The 18,861-nt window shown below is 42.1% G+C and overlaps 1 protein-coding gene across 11 annotated transcripts in view; it reads right to left on the bottom strand.

Moving 5' to 3' along the window:
- PHF20L1 (PHD finger protein 20 like 1) overlaps positions 1-18,861 on the bottom strand; it is an 80,069-nt gene that overhangs the window by 10,084 nt on the left and 51,124 nt on the right. For 7 of the 11 annotated variants that reach the window (XM_005215332.5, XM_059893190.1, XM_005215331.5 and 4 more), the window contains 6 exons: positions 10,285-10,449; positions 6,495-6,676; positions 5,419-5,518; positions 3,921-4,116; positions 1,802-2,168; positions 392-557 (listed from right to left, as the gene is read on the bottom strand). In XM_005215332.5, coding sequence (XP_005215389.1) covers positions 392-557; positions 1,802-2,168; positions 3,921-4,116; positions 5,419-5,518; positions 6,495-6,676; positions 10,285-10,449 — 1,176 coding nt within the window. The remainder of the gene's footprint in view (positions 1-391; positions 558-1,801; positions 2,169-3,920; positions 4,117-5,418; positions 5,519-6,494; positions 6,677-10,284; positions 10,450-18,861) is intronic. The other 4 variants (XM_005215333.5, XM_005215329.5, XM_005215327.5 and 1 more) reach the window with 2 other exon arrangements.

Below are 18,861 nucleotides of genomic sequence, written 5' to 3' on the forward strand. Positions count from 1 at the left end.
GGATTCTCCAGGCAAGAACACTGGAGTGGGTTGCCATTTCCTTCTCCAGTGTATGAAAGTGAAAAGTTAAAGTGAAGTCGCTCAGTTGTGTCCGACTCTTAGCGACCCCATGGACTGCAGCCTACCAGGCTCCTCCGCCCATGGGATTTTCCAGGCAAGAGTACTGGAGTGGGGTGCCATTGCCTTCTCCGGACTCGAGACTAAAATACCCTAAATGCCAGATATGCTAAATACAATGTAAAGGAAGCAATAAAGCTCCATCAGTGTGGTCACTGTCTGCAGTTTTTGTTCCATAATTTAAAAGACTTTAAGGAACGTCATGTTATTCATAAGCACAATAAAAACACTTTACAGACTACAGCAACTGTGTTACAGATCCTTCATAAATTACCGTCAACTTCCTTTTCTATGAGGTCCATCCTGCTGGTGACTTCTTTCTGCACGTTCTCTATGTGCGTAAGGAGATTGAGCTGCCACTGAAGATGCGAGTCTCCCGGGTCTTCAGTGCTCTTTTTATCATTATAAACAAATACTGTATTCCTTTCAGCTGGATTCTTCTCCAAAGAACCAACGGAAACAAAGAATTGGATGAAATGTAATGTCATGTCACACAGGGAAAGATACATTAAAAACCTCATTACCCAAGAGGATAGGTTAAAATCCAATCTGACCCCCAGAATATTCTTAAAGGAAGTACAAGCACGTAATTAAATTACACCTGATGGCCCTAAAAAAGCAGACATGCCTGCTGTGTCTCTTCCCAATGCCTAGCCCAGTGCTACACAGGGTAGAAGGCCTTCAATCAAACCTGCTAAAGAAATGAAGGAGCTAGTTATATATGTAACTAGGAAGCCCAGATAATTTAGACTGACTCCTTCCTCAATTAATCTAAACTGTGTTTAAGTGGAGTGAAGGCAAAAAGCAATATGAAAAAAAATTACGGAAGGTGGCAGAAGCCAGTATAGCGTCCTTAGCTGCACACTAGAATTTATTACTGCAGCTAAGTCAATGAGATGAGGGGAAGATAAAAATCCTTTAAAAATTTAACAAGTGCAGACTGCTTAACACACACACAAAATCTGAGCTCAGATTCACCAGCGATAACTCACTTCATAAGATGAATATTAATTTGACAATTAATTTACCACAAAATTTCATGTAATACAAGCTATTCAAATTCAGTTAAGTATTTACTTATAGAACTTACTTGATAAAAGAGGCCAGAAAAATAAAGAACTGATTTTAAAGCAATATTGCTAATTGAAAATCAATAAAAAATGAAGGCATGACATCTCTAAGTCGTGAATAGGAAATAAATTTATAAATATTCAATGTATACAGAGCTACAGGAATTCAGCTTATGGCATAATAGGATTGATATACAAATATGCTAAAGTTTAAAAAGACAACCGGACTGACACTTATCTGAAACATGTACAAAAGAACACAAGTTGTATTAATATACACACACCCATATGCACTCTCATGTTTTTAACACATAGATGTTCTCTGGGAAAAAATGCGGTTCATGGTTTTTAGAGACATCTAAGTGTACTTATAAAATTAGAACTTTCGTTAAGGCAAAAGTTTAATGAATTACTGTATTTCTGAATTAGGGGATAATTAAGTGTTCAAAAGGTCAGTGTGTTCTTGGAGAGACAGCAAAGAATGTCTTTACCCTAACAAGGTACTTATGAATTTGGAAATATAAGTAAAACCTGGGAATTCAGTACGCCTTATTTCACGAAATTTTCTTTTGTTCTATCGTATTTCTAAGCAAAGACAAATGAACTACTTATACCTTTCCGGGCCTTCCATCTTCTTTTACTGGATATCGTAAACGGTTTTTATCTCTCGTGTGAAATTCTTGTTCTTCTTCAAAACTACTAACATCATCATCATCTGAGCTCCCAGGCTCTGCGAGAGATTTGCAATCTGGACCAAAACTTTGTGGCTTTTGGTAGCTGTGCTCACTTGTTATATAAGTTCCTTCCATTTTTAGGGGTAAACGAGGTGGTTCTTTGTGGTTCTGTACATGATACTTCTTTTCTTCCACATTAACTATGTTTTGCACCGTTATTTTTTTCTCCACCCCAGCAACCACTTGATCTTGATCTTTCTTCTTCCCGGAACAAGCCCAGAGACGAAGGTCGGGATGATGTTTATTCCTTAAAACAAAGTGGGAGAAACAGCTCAGAGGGAAAAAAAAGTGTAGTAATAAGTTTTTTGTTGTTGCTGTTGTTTTAGGTTTTTGTTTTTTTTTTTTATGTGGACCTTTGCACCTGACGCGAAGAGCCAACTCACTGGAAAAGACCCTGATGTTGGGAAAGACTGAGGGCAAGAGGAGAAGGGGGCAACAGAGGATGAGATGGATGGATGGTATCACTGAGTCAATGGACATGAGTCTGAGCAAACTTCGGGAGAGTGAAGGACAGAGAAGCCTGGCATGCTGCAGTCCATGGAGTCACAAGAGTTGAACGCAACTTAGCAACTAAACAACAACAACGTTGGCACACAAGTGGGGATATCAGTTAGATCAATTTCTAGATATGGAATTGCTAGAAAATGTCTGCACATTTTAATTCTGACAAGTACTGCCAAAGTGGCCTCCAAAGAGCTTGTACTAATTACGTGCTAACAGTCCAAGATAATGTGTCTTTACCACCATCCTCACTGAACCCTCAAGCATGATACTGCACAATTGATTCTGTAATAATTAAAATTCTGCAGTAAGTAAAAGAGGAATCCTTTCCTCAAATTCTATAGCGAGGAAAAGAAGGACAATCTGGAGACATAAACCCAAATCTTGTTTCTGAAGCTATAAATTTTATCTTTTAGACCCCTCATTATTTAATATCCAGAAAATACTATAATTCTTCAACAGTAGAAGGTGCAGTAGAAGGACAGCTAGACTTGTAACTCAATAGTCCAATGGGTAGAGTCTTGCTCTGCCTCACAGGAGGAGCTTGGATGACTTCCAGAACCTCTGTCTTTGATCACCCAGCTATCAAAGTAAGGTCATTATTGTAAGGATTAAATGAAATATCATAAGAAACCAACAATTTCAGGGACCTAGTAGACTTTCAATAAATACTGCTGCTGCTGCTGCCAAGTCGCTCCAGTCATGTCCGACTCTGTGCAACCCCGTAGATGGCAGCCCACCAGGCTCCCCCATCCCTGGGATTCTCCAGGCAAGAACACTGGAGTGGGTTGCCATTTCCTTCTCCAGTGCATGAAAGTGAAAAGTGAAAGTGAAGTCGCTCAGTCGTGTCCAACTCCTAGCGACCCCATGGACTGCTGCCTACCAGGCTCCTCCATCCATGGGATTTTCCAGGCAAGAGTACTGGAGTGGAGTGCCATTGCCTTCTAGCTAGTGATAATAACTACTATTAGTAGAAACATTAACATAAACAGAACCTATAGGCATGAGGCAAAATTTGTCCAGTTGAAATCTTTACTGAAATTACAAATGTTCAGAAATTCATATTGATATCAAGGACAACCACATTTTTTTTTTAAAGCCTAACTTTATAAATTAGTTTCTCTCTTGAGTTTTAGCATTTGTGTGACTTTTTTATGAAGAAATTCATCTTCAGGTTTATGACATCCAACAGAAGCGAATTTCATTTGTTACTGAGAACTCATCCCTCCACTAAGCTCTAGGAATAAAATGATGAGTAAGACACAATCCCAACCTTCTAGGAACTCAAGGCTTAGTAAGGGAAGACAGACATAAACAAGGTACACCAAAGTGCCTGATACCAGGATGCATGGAGTCTACCAAGGACATGATCAGTTCCAGTTGGCCAGTAAAGCAACTACACTCCAGTAAAAATTAGTTAGAAACAAAAAACAACTGACTTAGCTTGAATTAAAACTTACACCTAACTGAACCCCTCCCTTGGCCGCCCTTCACTTACTTGAGTATTCCGATCTTCAGCTGTAACCCGTGCAGGACTTCTGTAACACCACAGACGTCAGCAAGCAGGTGGTGTGTGGAAACTATCTTTTTGGCATTGAGGTGAGAGTAATTTTCTTTTAAAAATGATAACCCACACATTCTCCCATTATTAAACCAATCCTTATCGTAGCGATACTTTGCACTCCATCTCTGACCTGTAGATGAAATTGAGATTACAGTGACGAAGGAGTCCATTCACTCGAGACTTCCCTTCAACTGCTACCAGACCAATATCACTCAGTAAACGAGGCAAGCTCTAGGACTAAGAACAAATTCCAAAGACGAGCAAGGCTAGTGTTTCGAGCAGTTGGCGCTGTTTAGAGTTCTTCCCACAGTCAGATTTCCTGTCCACTAAGGAAGACAAACTCCATTAAGGATGTGGTCAGTGGCAGGTCACACCTGCAGAGGAACCTTGAGTGTTACTTTCTATTTTTTATGTATCTGTCTTCTGTTCTCTAAAAAAGGTTGAAAGGGGTAGACAGAAACTAGTTGAACTGGATGAAACAGAATTCTAGTTAAGTAAATAGGGACCCCTCCTTCATGTCTAAGAGCTCTGTATCTATAGAATCTGATATAATCCTATATCTTCACTATCAACAGTGACTATATCCAGTTACAACTAGCTGCTTCTATGTCTGTGTCCCCTACTATACAGTGAGCGAGTGGATGGCACAGTTACCTCTTACCTCATCTTACCTCTAACCACAGAGACTGGCAAACAGGAGGAATCCCATAAGTGCTGCTAGATGAATGAATGAACAAATGCCTACATTCATGAAGGTTTAAATAACTCTCCTGCTTCTTCGTGTTATTCATCTGATAGACACAAGAAAAGGCAGCAGCCTTTATCTGAGATGCCTCCATGGGTTCCGCCGGGGAGCTGGAAGCACACACCACATGCAGGACACTGCTGCTCAGAGCCCCTGTGGCGAGGAAGGCCCAGGTGCAGGGGAGGCAGGTGCAGGAGTTCCTCCCGGCGCCGCCAGTCTAACTGTCTTGAGCACAAGGCACGTGATACCCAGGGTCCTACTTGCCTCATCAGTGAAACAAAGGGGCCGGCCATGGTCCCTGGGCATCCCACCTGCTCTAATACTGCAACGTCATGCAGCACTCCCAGAAGAGCATTCAAAATCCCGTCAGGAGGAGCCTGAGTTCAGGCTATGAATGCATTCAAATAACCATGTATTAGCCTATTTAGAAATCAACACACAGGAGTACATTAAAGAGATAGTTCTTCTCCAGGAAAAAGCCACAACCCGGTCCTTCCTGTAAGGTGTTAAATTATGCTGATGAATTTATGCTAATGTTTTAAGTAATTGATGTGGAAAATAAAACTTAACAGCGAAAAACACTTTTAAGTTTTAACAAGGAAGCAGTGTCTAGCTGACACGGAAGGTGGGATGTCAGGCGGTGGACATACAGTGGGACCTGTAAGCGCAGGAGGGATGGAGGCTTACCCGGGGGGTCCCGGCAGATGTAGCAGAGGTACTGCTCCGGGATGCTCTCCTCCAGCAGCCCCATGCACACGCTGTGCTGCCAGCACAGGCACTCTTCACACTGCCGGAACACAACCGCGCTTTACTTGCCGGGAACCGAGACAAGCCCCTTCTCTTCAGCTAGCTGGCTGAGTCCTCCTGCAGCTTCGGCCCGCTCACTTCTTAATCCACGTCACAAAAGTGAGTCATGACTTACCATGAGCTTTACTTTACTTAAAGTAGACTATTTCAGGAACTTCCTCTTGTTGCACCCATTAACATGTGCTTTAGTAAACGGGTTTAATCACAAGTCAGTCAAAAACTATGTCTCCTATTTCCCACATTCTTAAAACTTAAAAATTGCTTATTAGAGAAATTAAAAAAAGAAAAAAGCAACTCTGAAGCAGTGTGTGAGGCAACAACCTCATGAAGTACTACTTGTGTGGTGAACCTACAAACTTGTAGTTCCCTTATTTGAGAAAACCATTGGAAATCGGGGAAAAGAAGAGTAAGAGGGAAGTTACTCTTCCTTCACTTCTAGAACTAACACCTTCAGATCTTCCAAACGTCATCACAAAACATGGGTTATGCTTTCCTTTTGTCTCAAAGATCCCTTTTCTACAGGGAGAGGTGATATGTAAGGGTAATCCTTGAAACAAAGCTTTCCTTTAATCTTCGATATTCCGGAAACTCTGTTTCAGTATCTCCCTTGAAGGGTGACTAGACAACATAAATCACTAGACAACAGGATCCAGACCAGCAGAACAGTTCTATGGTTTCCCCTTTAGTGTGGAAGCTTAGCCATTTTAATGGCTCTTGGAAAGAATTTTAGCTCGTAAACCTCAAAATAAACACCCTGGAGACAGGTCTTCGGGTAAGAAAACTACACTTCAACTGAAGATGAGACCTGCCAGTCGTTAAAACTGGTACTTTAAACGTGATGACAAGCTAGAAACCTCCATCTTCCAAAGGACGGGGAGGAAAAAGAACACAGATGCCCCCACGCACATGCCGAGCACCTGGACCGACTGATTCCGTGTGAAGGGAACACAGGTCACCTGAATCATAAAGCCATTCTCCTCGTCCAGCTCACAGATGCATCGCACAATTTCATTAAGGGCATCGTCTTCATCCTGAGACTCTTCGAAATTCGTTGAATCAAAGTCCTGATTGTACTCATCCCCACTGAGGAGCAAACTCTCCGTGGAAGAATCGTCCAGGAATTCCATGTCCGATAAGTCTAGAACATACATAAAAGTGCGCTCAGCACTGCTTTTTCCATTTTTATGTCATTTTCTAGAAAGAAGGGCGCTATGGGAAGTGTGTATAAGCTATTAAGTCTTTAGACAGGGAGGACGGATGAATGGGAACAGAGTATTTGTTGCCAAAGAAACATATGATTTTTGAAGCTTGGGTGACTGTGATTGTTTTACATCTTATGTTAATACCATTATAAGTGACTCAGAAAGTATCCTCTAGTCCAGGTGCTTATAGAAGTGATGGCCAAAGTGGATATTAATAACTAAAATAGGCAGTCTTCAAATGCTTTCACAAACATTATCCCTTCTGATCCTCACAACAATGGGTCACAGAAAGAGGTTTTATTATTTGCACCATACAGATACACAGTACTTCAGGGAAGTGAAGGAGCGTGCCTAGGAGCTAACAGCAATACGACTCTTTAACAATCTCAGGAACAGTAACCACCACTGCACTTCAGAGACAGACCACATGAAGCACTTTATATGTAAGACACAACCTGCCTGGCAGTGTAGCCAGCGTGTGGTAAAGCCAACTGCGTGCCAGGACTGCCTGATTCTAGAGCCTGTGCACTCATGGACCTCACCGGGATTTCTTAAACCGGGATTATGAGTTCCCTGAGGAATTTAATAACATTCTAAATTTCTTTTTGATAAAAATCCTCAAAAAAAAAAAAAAAAAAGTACATCCCAGAAGTTAGATTATATGGATGACCACTACAAAGACTCTATTTAAGTGCTAGGTTTTAGGTTTGTTCTTGTAACAGGGTCAAATCAAAGACTACCATTTAGCTCAGGCTACTCAGGAAAAACAACTGAGGCAAATATAAGGAAATACTTGAGTGATGACAAAGGGAAAGAAATGACGGCAGGACACTAGAGGTGTGCTGGAGTGTGAGTGGAGAAATGCTGGGGAACCTGAGTCGTCCCACTGCCCGGAAGCTGCTAAATGGGGGCCACCCTCAGAGCAGAGAGGGTTCCTTCCTCTCTACCTCACCTCCCTAACTTGCAGTCATGTGCTCAGACATTCCTCCACTGCTGTTTATTCACCTCCCCTTTCTAGAATGTCAAGCGTGCAGGAGAACAAGGGCTTTTGCACTGCTGACTGCTCTGCAGCCAGTGCTCAGAGTGAAGCCTGATATATACGACAGCCACTCCAGAATGTTTCTGGAAGTGGGGAGGACGGAGTCGTGATATACAGAAAATTTCCTTTTCAGACTTAATCAGATCAGATGTAAGCTGCCTGAACTCAAACCACGTAATTCATGCTATTTGTATTCTAAATATTTCACACGCTTTAGAGTTTCCTTATCAGCTTCCAATCTTGGCTATTTTCTCCCTGACTCAATGTTTTTGAATGTTTTGTTTCTGATTTATAAAAAGTTAATGTTTTATAGAAAAACATGTTTTTTTCTCCTTAGAATCTTGGGACATCTTGGAGAGTGAAGTCAGTAGAAATGAGGATAATGGTAAAGAAATACAAGAAAATACTCAAGCAGCAAGAAGTAAATCAATTAGCTATTATAAAATATTTCAATATTAACAATCTGAGTAAGAAATTTCATTTATTCATACTCTTCCTAACTTAAATCCAAAATCTGTATTTTTCTCTTGGGCTTTCCTGAACACAAGTTCATGTTTCAAAATGACAGACTAGAACACAGATAAACAGTTTCAAACACTGCTGCACACATACATGGTATTAAACGGATGGCAATCATAACAGTAATGAATTTAATTTAAAAACTATTACCCTTAAAAGGAATTAGGGTGTATCTTACATGGGCTTGTATAACCAAAACAGTCAGGCTTTATGGTGTTAGAAGGCAAATTTGATATACTGGCCAGAAAATCCAGTCTGACTAACTCACATCAAAGCAATATTTGGCTGAATTCTGGAGGCTAAGTAAATGGGTCACAGGGTTGAAAGTTAAATAAGAAAAGCAGGTACAGGTTCCCTCTCGCACTGGACCACCACCTGTTGACAGCTCCAACCAAGCGGCCCCAGCACACTGCTGCCCCCAGAACTATCACTCCTGTTTCCAGACAATATTCCCCAAGTGCGCTGTCCAGGTCAGCACTGCCTGGGAACTTGTCAGAACCCAGAAAATTCTCTGGGTAAGGCCCAGAGATCGGGTATAAGAAGTTCTCTAGCTGGTTCTGATGTACCTTCACATTTGAGAACCTCCCCACTTTCCTTCTCAGAGCTCAGCACTTGAACATGTGAAGGGCAAGGGAAGCCAACTGACTGGAGGGCACACGCTCAGGACACTCTTTTCAGCCACGCTCACCTGTTCTAGTTCCGGCCACACCACTTGCCCATCCCCCACTCTCCATCACTCTGCATAAACAGGCAACCGTCAGACCTTGATGACTCACAGGATGGGGGTTACCTGATTTTCAACACCGGCTACCAGGGCTATCTTGCCAGGATCTGCCCTCCCCAAACCCCCAGACCTGTACCCTGCTGCAGCACCTAAAATACCTGGTATTTTAGCCTCACATCAATGAATATAATGTACACCTGAGGTTAAGAACCACTGGCCCAAAAGGGAAAAGGGCATGGACCTTTTCCCTAGTCCTCCCTCCCCTGTTTTTCTTAGATTTGAGATTTAAAATATCTCACAAGTGCTATGTGCTTATTTTAGGGTCAAGGGAAGAATATACTTTTCTCTATCGTGAGCTAGAGGGGAGTTGGGCCTGGAAGAGAGCAGGCGGTAACAGTGCCAAAGAGAAAACATGACCTGGCATCCGCCATGCAGGGCACTCAATAAGACAGGGCACCCCCTAAACAGTCCTGGGATTTCACACAGGATGGAGCCCCGTCCTTTACCTTCCATTCCCTGACTGTGCTGGAGCTCTGGTCTCAAGCCACTGCTATCAATGTCTATAGTTAAGAGTCTCTCTTCCCATTGCTTAGAACACTGGCAGGAGAGAGTCCTCAACCCCTCCACCATCGGGACTCGACTTGCAGGAAAACCTGAACCATTCCAACTCCAGGGCTCGTGTCATCGCCTAACTGGCTTTCTGTCAACATGCCTAACACCTGAATGTGTTCAGATCACTGCCTGGACCACATTTCCAGACTTTTGGTTACAGAAATATCTGTGATCCGGAATTCAAAGTGTCTTTTTAAACTAGGATAAAAATCTGGCAGAAAAAGCATTTTCTTAGGAGTTAAGATAGACCTTGGTTTGAATTTTAATTCTAATGCTAATTAGCCCTATAAGTTACTTAACCTATAAGCCTCTGCTTGTTTACACAGTGTGGGTAACAATATCTATTTTATAAGCTGGTAGTGAAGAATATGAAAATACATGTAAAAACAGCCACAGAAGACCAGTACATGGTGGACACTAATTGTTTCCTTACCGCCTGTCCTACAATTAAGTAGAAATGCTCATTTTACTTCATATAAATTTTAAAAGTAGCTAAATTTCTAACGTTGAAGTTTTCATATTGGTTTATGGAGTAACTTTTTAAATTGTGGGCCCTGCTCAGACAGGACCTGATCAAGTATGCGCTGGTCTCAGTTCCACATTTAAGAATCGTTAAGACTTTGTTTTAAGCATTACATGGTTACACATACTTTCACCACTAAGATCAACTGACAAGATTGCCCTTGGGTACTGATATGTTGTATTTTTCTCCGTAAACATGCTTCGCAGAGCCAGAGAACTCCCAGAAGATCGAGTTAGTGGAGAAGAGCACCTTTCCAAAAATTCTAGGGAACTGTCTTCATAGTCTGAATAGTCTGCAACATAAGATACATAGAGAAATATTAATAAAGTATCAAGTAATCAAGAAGAGTCACTACAAAAATAATGAGAAGGTCATGTTTTATGACAAATAAACAAGCATGCCACCACTTTCTCTTCTCATCCACGAGCAGCTAGATCATCATGCATCTGATGAACTGGCTTTGGCAAGAACATTGGAAGATACACCCCAGGCAGTGTCTACCCAGCAGGGAGCACCAGGTTTTAACTGGTATCCACAAACTCTTATTAAGTAGTCCAGAAGTGAACAAGGATTATAGCTACATTTTCTCTTCATCATAATCACAGCTATGTCTGAAGCTAAGATGTGGAAGATGGAAATTAACTGTTTGCTTTTCTTTTTAGTAAAGAGATTCTCATGATGTCTAGCATGTCAATTATCATAGTGATAATTCAATCAATCAATTCTTCAGCAGAAAACCTCTGAACTACATTAAATGGTCCAGAAAGAAATTAGTCAAAGTTCTGTCTTCCTCAGCTTAGACTGAGTCGTGCAGGACTGGCTGAGTTGGGTGCGGTCAGGGGGCAAAGACAGGAGAGGGTGTGAGTCTAGGCACATGGGGCGGCCACCAAGCAGAACCCTGGGCACACCTGAACGACGGGACAAGCCTGTGGCCAGAGCACGGTGAGGGAGGGAGGGAGGTAAGAAATGAGGCCAGAGTGACAGGAGCCAGATCACACTGAAGGTAAGATTTTTTTTTTTTGGTTTTAAAGGAACAAAAGTCAAAGTTTGTAAGGAGGAGCAGGATGTGACACCTGTGTTTTATAGCTGTGGAATGGAGGGGGGAGTCTGGGGAGCACAAACAGAAGTGGGGACACAGTTCAGAGGCAGTGGTACAGACCAGACAAGAAATGCTGGCAGGCTGGGCTGGGAGGATGGCGGCTGAGGTGACATTTGAAAGCAGACGCAGTGATCTGCAGACTGGAGACGGAGGGCTGTGAGCCGCCATCATGGGCAATATCCAGGTTTCTGCTTGAACAACTTGGTGCTGAAACTGGGGTTCTGAGATGAGGCGGAAGCATAAATAGGAGATGGAGAAATCAGAAACGAAATGTGAGTTCAGCAGAGGGCTTTTGAAAGAAGGAAGATCCTACACATTGTCCATACAAATCTAAACATGTGGTAGGGGTGGTGATGGGGGTGGGCGGGGGGGTGGACACGGGAGACATGCCAGGACTCAAGAATAAAAGGACAGGCAGTTCTTCCATTTGGCAGAGGTAAAAGAGAGGACATATTCAGGTAAGTACAAAGATGTGGTGGAGAAGAGATGAGCCAGTGTTCATCTGATGGCTTCCATTTCCTCAACTGAGTGTGAGGCAAAGGATGTAAACTAATGCAGATGAGGGAATAAATGAGAGGTAGAAAAGGCTGAAGAATCATAGAGAATGGAAAGCAATGTTTACAAGAACAGTCCAATGCTGGTGCACACTGAGTCTCAGCCATTTGCAGCTGGTAGTTATGGGAGAAAGAACAATGGTCCCCTAAAATGTCCAAGGCCCAATCCCTAGAACCAGTGGATATGCTGAATCATATGGGGAATTAAGGGGAATAAGGCTGCTGATGGAATCAAGCTGGTCTTCAGATGACTTTTAAATAAGAGACTATCCTGAACTATCTGGGTTGGCCCAGCATAATCACAAAGGTCCCTAAAAGAAAGAGGGAGGCAAAAGAGTCAGTGCCAGAGGGATGTAAACTAAAACAAGACCTGAGCCACCACCGCTGGCTTTGAAGATGGGGTGGGACATGAGCCAGGACATGCGGTGGCCTCTGGAATCTGGGAAAGGCAAGAAAACGGATTCTCCCTAGAGCCTTCAGAGAGGAGTGCAGTCCTGACACCTTGATTTTAGCCCAGTAAGACCCATTTTGGACTTATGACCTGCAGAACCTTAAGATCATCAATGTGTGTTGTTTCTGACTCACTGTTAGGTAGTGGTGTGTGGCAGCAGCAGTGGTCATCCTAAACACCATGGCATGGGCCATGTTCATCAAGGGCTCTCTAGGTGCCAAACAGGACCCTAAGTGTATTACAGGTACCAACTACTCTTAATCCTCACAGCTCTCCAACAAAAAACTACTACTGTCAGTGCCGTTATACAAATGAAAAAACAGGCAGAAAAGGTTAAGCTGCCCAAGAAGACACAGCTATCAATGGCAAAGCCAACATTCGAACCCAGACAGTCTGACTACAGAAGCCTTACTCTTAACCAAAAAAGCATTATTAGTGGATTTTGCATCTGATACACACTGGGAAGCTTGTTAAAACCACTTTTCCCGGGCCTCACGCCCACGTCATTCAGCAGTGGGACGCTCCCAGACGATGCTCACACTGCCAGACCTGAGTCATCCCTCAGAGCCTCCCTGGAACTGCAAAATTGTCAGCATCGCATTACTTGAGCACAGGTGTGGAAATGCGAAGGGGATCTACTAAATGCTAGCCAGGTACTGAGTACTTCATAACAATATCCTTATGACATCCTAACAATGAATCTACATAGCAAAAACTATCATCACCATTTTATACACAAGGAAACTGAAGTGTATAGAATTTAAATAACTTAAGCTCTAAGTGTCACAATCGGGATGTGAACTTGCACACTCGGCTCTTAAAAGCTGCCCTTTTACTGACTACATGTTACAATGCCCTCTCAGAGAAAGTGGAAGTATTGGTTCAGTACAAAAATGTTAGAAATCTCAATTTGTTATTAAAAACAAAACATGGAGGACATTTAATCTCTGTACAGTATATTAGCATTGAACACAATTTCCTAGCACTCTACACGCATTCATGTTAAGTCACTTCAGTTATGTCTGACTCTTTGTGACTCTGTGCACTGTAACTTACTGAGCTCCTCTGTCCACAGGATTCTCCAAGCAAGAATTCCAGAGCAGGCTGCCATGCCCTCCTCCAAGGTGATCTTTCCAACCCAGAGATCGGACCCATGTTTCTTATGTCTCCTTAAGTCTCCAGCAGGTGGGTTCTTTACCACTAGGTGCCACTTGGGAAGCCCTAGCCTTCTACACCGAACCTGTATTCCCCAAACTCATGCCCTATGGCTACTACGAATAGAAGTCTACTGCTGTGTTTCAGGGTTAGAGCAAATGTCATCTTCTTCATAAAGCTTCACCAAGTAGAATTTATTTTGTATCAGTTTTACCACACACACAACACATCACGGTAGACATTTATTCATACTCCTTACCACTCCTAACATACATGCTTGCTTACAAACACTTAGAAAGGAATCTTTGTTTTACTATACAATACTTTGGATTCTCTTTGCATTTCTCATTCTAGTTCTCTTAAACCTCTGTATGTCTTCATTTCCCCATATTTACAGATACATAAAAGACAAGGAGATGAAGCAATTTGCTTAAAATAACAAAGTTAAACACTGGCAAAGATGTCACTCTTAAAATCCCAGCACAGCATTTTCTCACACACATGGACTGAACACAAAGTTAACTTTATATTATGTAAACTAAATCTGGTAATCAAAACATCTGTCAACCCACAGTTGTATGGAATAATTATAAAGGATCGTTTAACTACTATTTTCCATAGCTTCATTTAAACTAACAGATAACTACTAAGGACTTAGTATGTTAACAGACACAACAAAGGAAGGATGCACAGCCTAGAAAACAATATTTAAGGCAAGGAGGTCAAAATTAACAACACAGCATGAAAATTAAGACTCAGAAGCTAGACTGCCTCGGTTTAAATCTGCTTTTCTCCACTTACTAGCCATGTGAGCTTGGACAGCTCTCTTTATCCTTCTGTTTTAGTTAACTGTTTATAAAATGGGGATAACAGGCCCCACCATGAAAGGTTAATGTGGGGATTAAATGAACTAGTATATGTAAAACACCTAGTATTTGGTACATAATAAGCATCACAGGATATGCAAAATTGCACTGAGTGGTAAAAGGAAAAGAATTTTTTAAACTCCTTGTTGGTAGTAATTGCAGACTAAAATACATCTTCTATTAGGAACGCATGCAGTAATAATGTGAATTCTTTAAAATTTAAGATGTCCTTAAAATTTCAAAGTTATTTAAAACCCCCTATTTAAGTTTAAAGAACACTCTTCTAATTTAATCACCTGGGGGAAAGTGTCATTTCCAAGATGAATTAAACAGCCCAGAATAAATTTTCCTCAAATGTAATAATTAATTGCAAAGATGCTAGTGATTACCCGATCTAACACCTGCTGTGTACAAAGAGCAATGCTCCTATGCATCGCTAGTCTATACCAGGACTCTGTTTTCAAAGTTAAGATTTTCATTTATAGATCTGATTTTACAATGCAAAGATATAAGGTTCTTTTTAATTTAAAAACATGCAACTTTTTTTTAAAAGGTTTATTTCTTTAATATGTGCTTAGTTGATCAGTCATGTCTGCCTCTTTATGGGCTGTAGGTCACTAGGCTCCTCTGTCCATGGGGATTCGCCAGGCAAGAATACTGTAGTGGGTTGCCATTTCTTCCTCTAGGGGATCTTCCCAAGCCAGGGATCAAACCCATGTCTCCTGTGTCTCCTGCATAGTAGGTGAATTCTATACCACTGAACCATCAGGGAAACTCCACAGCTCTTTATAAATAGTGGCGCCATAGGTCATGGTAGGCTACAAGTCTGAGGTGCAAATTTACTCTGAACTTGTCCAAGACTTAGTCATATCTGGAGAAGGAAATGGCAAACCACTCCAATATTCTTGCCTGGAGAATTATATGGACAGGGAAGCCTGGAAGGCTGCAGTCCATGGAGTGGAAAAGTCAAACATGACTAAGTGACTTTCACTTACTCATCCTAATCATTCTCCTTTCTTTAAGTCAATTCTCTTTTTTCCTCCTGCAATCTCACTTGCGGTCACTGTCCCTCACTCTGCTACCAAGTATAGCCTGCTTCTTACTTTGTTCTTCATCAGCCGCTCCTTGTCTGTTCCCCACTGTCACAGGTGCTTCAGAACAGGAGATTCTGCATCTGCTACAGCATATTGGAACAGTCCTGTTTGCTGATGCGATGTTCAGTTCAGTCGCTCAGTCATGTCCAACTCTTTGCAACCCCATGAATCGCAGCACGCCAGGCCTCCCTGTCCAACACCAACTCCTGGAGTTCACTGAGAGTCATGTCCATCGAGTCAGTGATGCCATCCAGCCATCTCATCCTCTGTCATCCCCTTCTCCTCCTGCCCCCAATCCCTCCCAGCATCAGAGTTTTTTCCAATGAGTCAACTCTTTGCATGAGGTGGCCAAAGTACTGGAGTTTCAGCTTTAGCATCATTCCTTCCAAAGAAATCCCAGGACTGATCTCCTTCAGAATGGACTGGTTGGATCTCCTTGCAGTCCAAGGGACTCTCAAGAGTCTTCTCCAACACCACAGTTCAAAAGCATCAAGTCTTCGGCACTCAGCTTTCTTCACAGTCCAACTCTCACATCTATACATGACCACTGGAAAAACCATAGCCTTGACTAGACGGACCTATGTTGGCAAAGTACTGTCTCTGCTTTTCAATATGCTATCTAGGTTGGTCATAACTTTTCTTCCAAGGAATAAGCGTCTTTTAATTTCATGGCTGCAGTTACCATCTGCAGTGATTTTGGAGCCCCCAAAAATAAAGTCTGACACTGTTTCCACTGTTTGCCCATCTATTTCCCATGAAGTGATGGGACCAGATGCCATGATCTTCGTTTTCTGAATGTTGAGCTTTAAGCCAACTTTTTCACTCTCCTTTTTCACTTTCATCAAGAGGCTTTTTAGTTTCTCTTCACTCTGTGCCATAAGGGTGGTGTCATCTGCATATCTGAGGTTATTGGTATTTCTCTCGGCAGTCTTGATTCCAGCTTGTGCTTCTCCCAGCCCAGGGATACAGTGGAAGTTAGAAATAGATTTAAGGGACTAGATCTGATAGAGTGCCTAAAGAACTATGGATGGAGGTTTGTGACATTGTACAGGAGACAGGGATCAAGACCATCCCCATGGAAAAGAAATGCAAAAAAGCAAAATGGCTGTATGAGGAGGCCTTACAAATAGCTGTGAAAAGAAGAGAAGCGAAAAGCAAAGGAGAAAAGGAAAGATATAAGCATCTGAATGCAGAGTTCCAAAGAATAGCAAGAAGAGATAAGAAAGCCTTCCTCAGTGATCAATGCAAAGAAATAGAGGAAAACAACAGAATGGGAAAGACTAGAGATCTCTTCAAGAAAATTAGAGATACCAAGGGAACATTTCATGCAAAGATGGGCTCGATAAAGGACAGAAATGGTATGGACCTAACAGAAGCAGAAGATATTAAGAAGAGATGGCAAGAATACATAGAAGAACTATACAAAAAAGATCTTCATGACCCAGATAATCATGATGGTGTGATCACTCACCTAGAGCCAGACATCCTGGAATGTGAAGTCAAGTGGGCCTTAGAAAGCATCACTACAAACAAAGCTGGTGGAGGTGATGGAATTCCAGTTGAGCTATTTCAAATCCTGAAAGATGATGCTGTGAAAGTGCTGCACTCAATATGTCAGCAAATTTGGAGAACTCAGCAGTGGCCACAGGACTGGAAAAGGTTAGTTTTCATTCCAATCCCAAAGAAAGGCAATGCCAAAGAATGCTCAACTACTGCACAATTGCACTCATCTCACATGCTAGTAAAGTAATGCTCAAAACTCTCCAAGCCAGGCTTCAGCAATACATGAACCATGAATTTCCAGATGTTCAAACTGGTTTTAGAAGAGGAACCAGAGATCAAATTGCCAACATCTGCTGGATCATTGAAAAAGCAAGAGAGTTCCAGAAAAACATCTATTTCTGCTTTATTGACTATGCCAAAGCCTTTGACTGTGTGGATCACAATAAACTGGAAAATTCTGAAAGAGATGGGAATACCAGACCACCTGACCTGCCTCTTGAGAAACCTATATGCAGGTCAGGAAGCAACAGTTAGAACTGGACATGGAACAACAGACTGCTTCCAAATAGGAAAAGGAGTCCGTCAAGGCTGTATATTGTCACCCTGCTTATTTATTTAACTTATAGGATGCAACGTTAAGGTGACTTAAAAAAAGCATGCCCTTCCTGCCCAGATGCTTCGGTGTCTCCACTGGAATACCCAAGGCAGCCAAATACCCTCAGCTAGTTCATCTGGCATCTGTCCTGCAGTGTGACACTTGTCATTTCTGCATTCTGATGTATCATCATGGGAGAGAAGTCACTAAACAGGAATCTGTGGTTCCTGGTTTCTGTTTACCTAACTTATGGTTCTCTCCGGTATGGCTTCCACAGAGCTGTCTATGAAGGGGTGGGGTCAGACAGAAAAGCTGAGGAGCAAGGCAGATTGTCTGGGAAGTGGGTCCAAGTTTTTCAATGCCATTTTGATCCCATGTCTTCAAATTTACTTTGCTAAGTCACTTCAGTCGTGTCCGACTCTGTGCGACCCCATAGACAGCAGCCCACCAGGCTCCCCCGTCCCTGGGATTCTCCAGGCAAGAACACTGGAGTGGGTTGCCATTTTCTTCTCCAGTGCATGAAAGTGAAAAAGTGAAAGTGAAGTTGCTCAGTCGTGTCTGACCCTTAGCGACCCCATGGACTGCAGCCTTCCAGGCTCCTCCATCCATGGGATTTTCCAGGCAAGAGTACTGGAGTGCAGTGTCATTGCCTTCTTTAGAGTTAAAGAATACAGAAACTTTATATTCTGTGGGAAGATCAGATGCTATTTTTGACCTATAGAGAGAGTTAAAATCTGAAGAATTTACCAACAATGATTACAAATTCTGAAAGTACCTCATTGGCGTCATAGTTTCTGAAACTGTTTTTTAAGTATTTGATGCATATGGGGGAGAAATGGGTATGACATAAAGCAGGTAAATACTACAAAATACTTAGATACCCACCATGTACTCTGAGAGAGTATCACTGTCACTTTTGGAAGGTTCCTTTGTGCCACCTTTCAATGTGAACTAAAAAGTCCTTTCTCTACCTCAGAGGCAACACTAATTCTGAATTTCTATTCATCATTCTCTTGCTTTCCTTTATGCTTTTGCTACATACATTGGAATCTCTAAAAAATATACTGCTTAGTTTTACAACTTTTCGATGTTTACATAAATGAAATTGTAAAACTGTACATGTTTTCCTCTGTGACTTGATTTTTAGCTTTGTTCATGAGATTCCAATGGGTATAATCCATTTATTTTACACAGTGACACAGATTCCACTGAAGGACAGGTGGACACAGGCCAACGCCAGTGCTGCCATGAACATTCCTGCACATGTCTCCTGACAGACCATGTGAGTTTAGTTCAGAATCTGGGGTCAACTCTACGCTCATCAGAAAAACATCACGGCTTCCCCATGGTGGCTGTGCCGCTATCTGCACCTCCTCAGCACTTCTGG

This window comes from Bos taurus, chromosome 14, assembly GCF_002263795.3.
Source record: "Bos taurus isolate L1 Dominette 01449 registration number 42190680 breed Hereford chromosome 14, ARS-UCD2.0, whole genome shotgun sequence".
In the NCBI taxonomy this organism is placed as follows: domain Eukaryota; kingdom Metazoa; phylum Chordata; class Mammalia; order Artiodactyla; family Bovidae; genus Bos; species Bos taurus.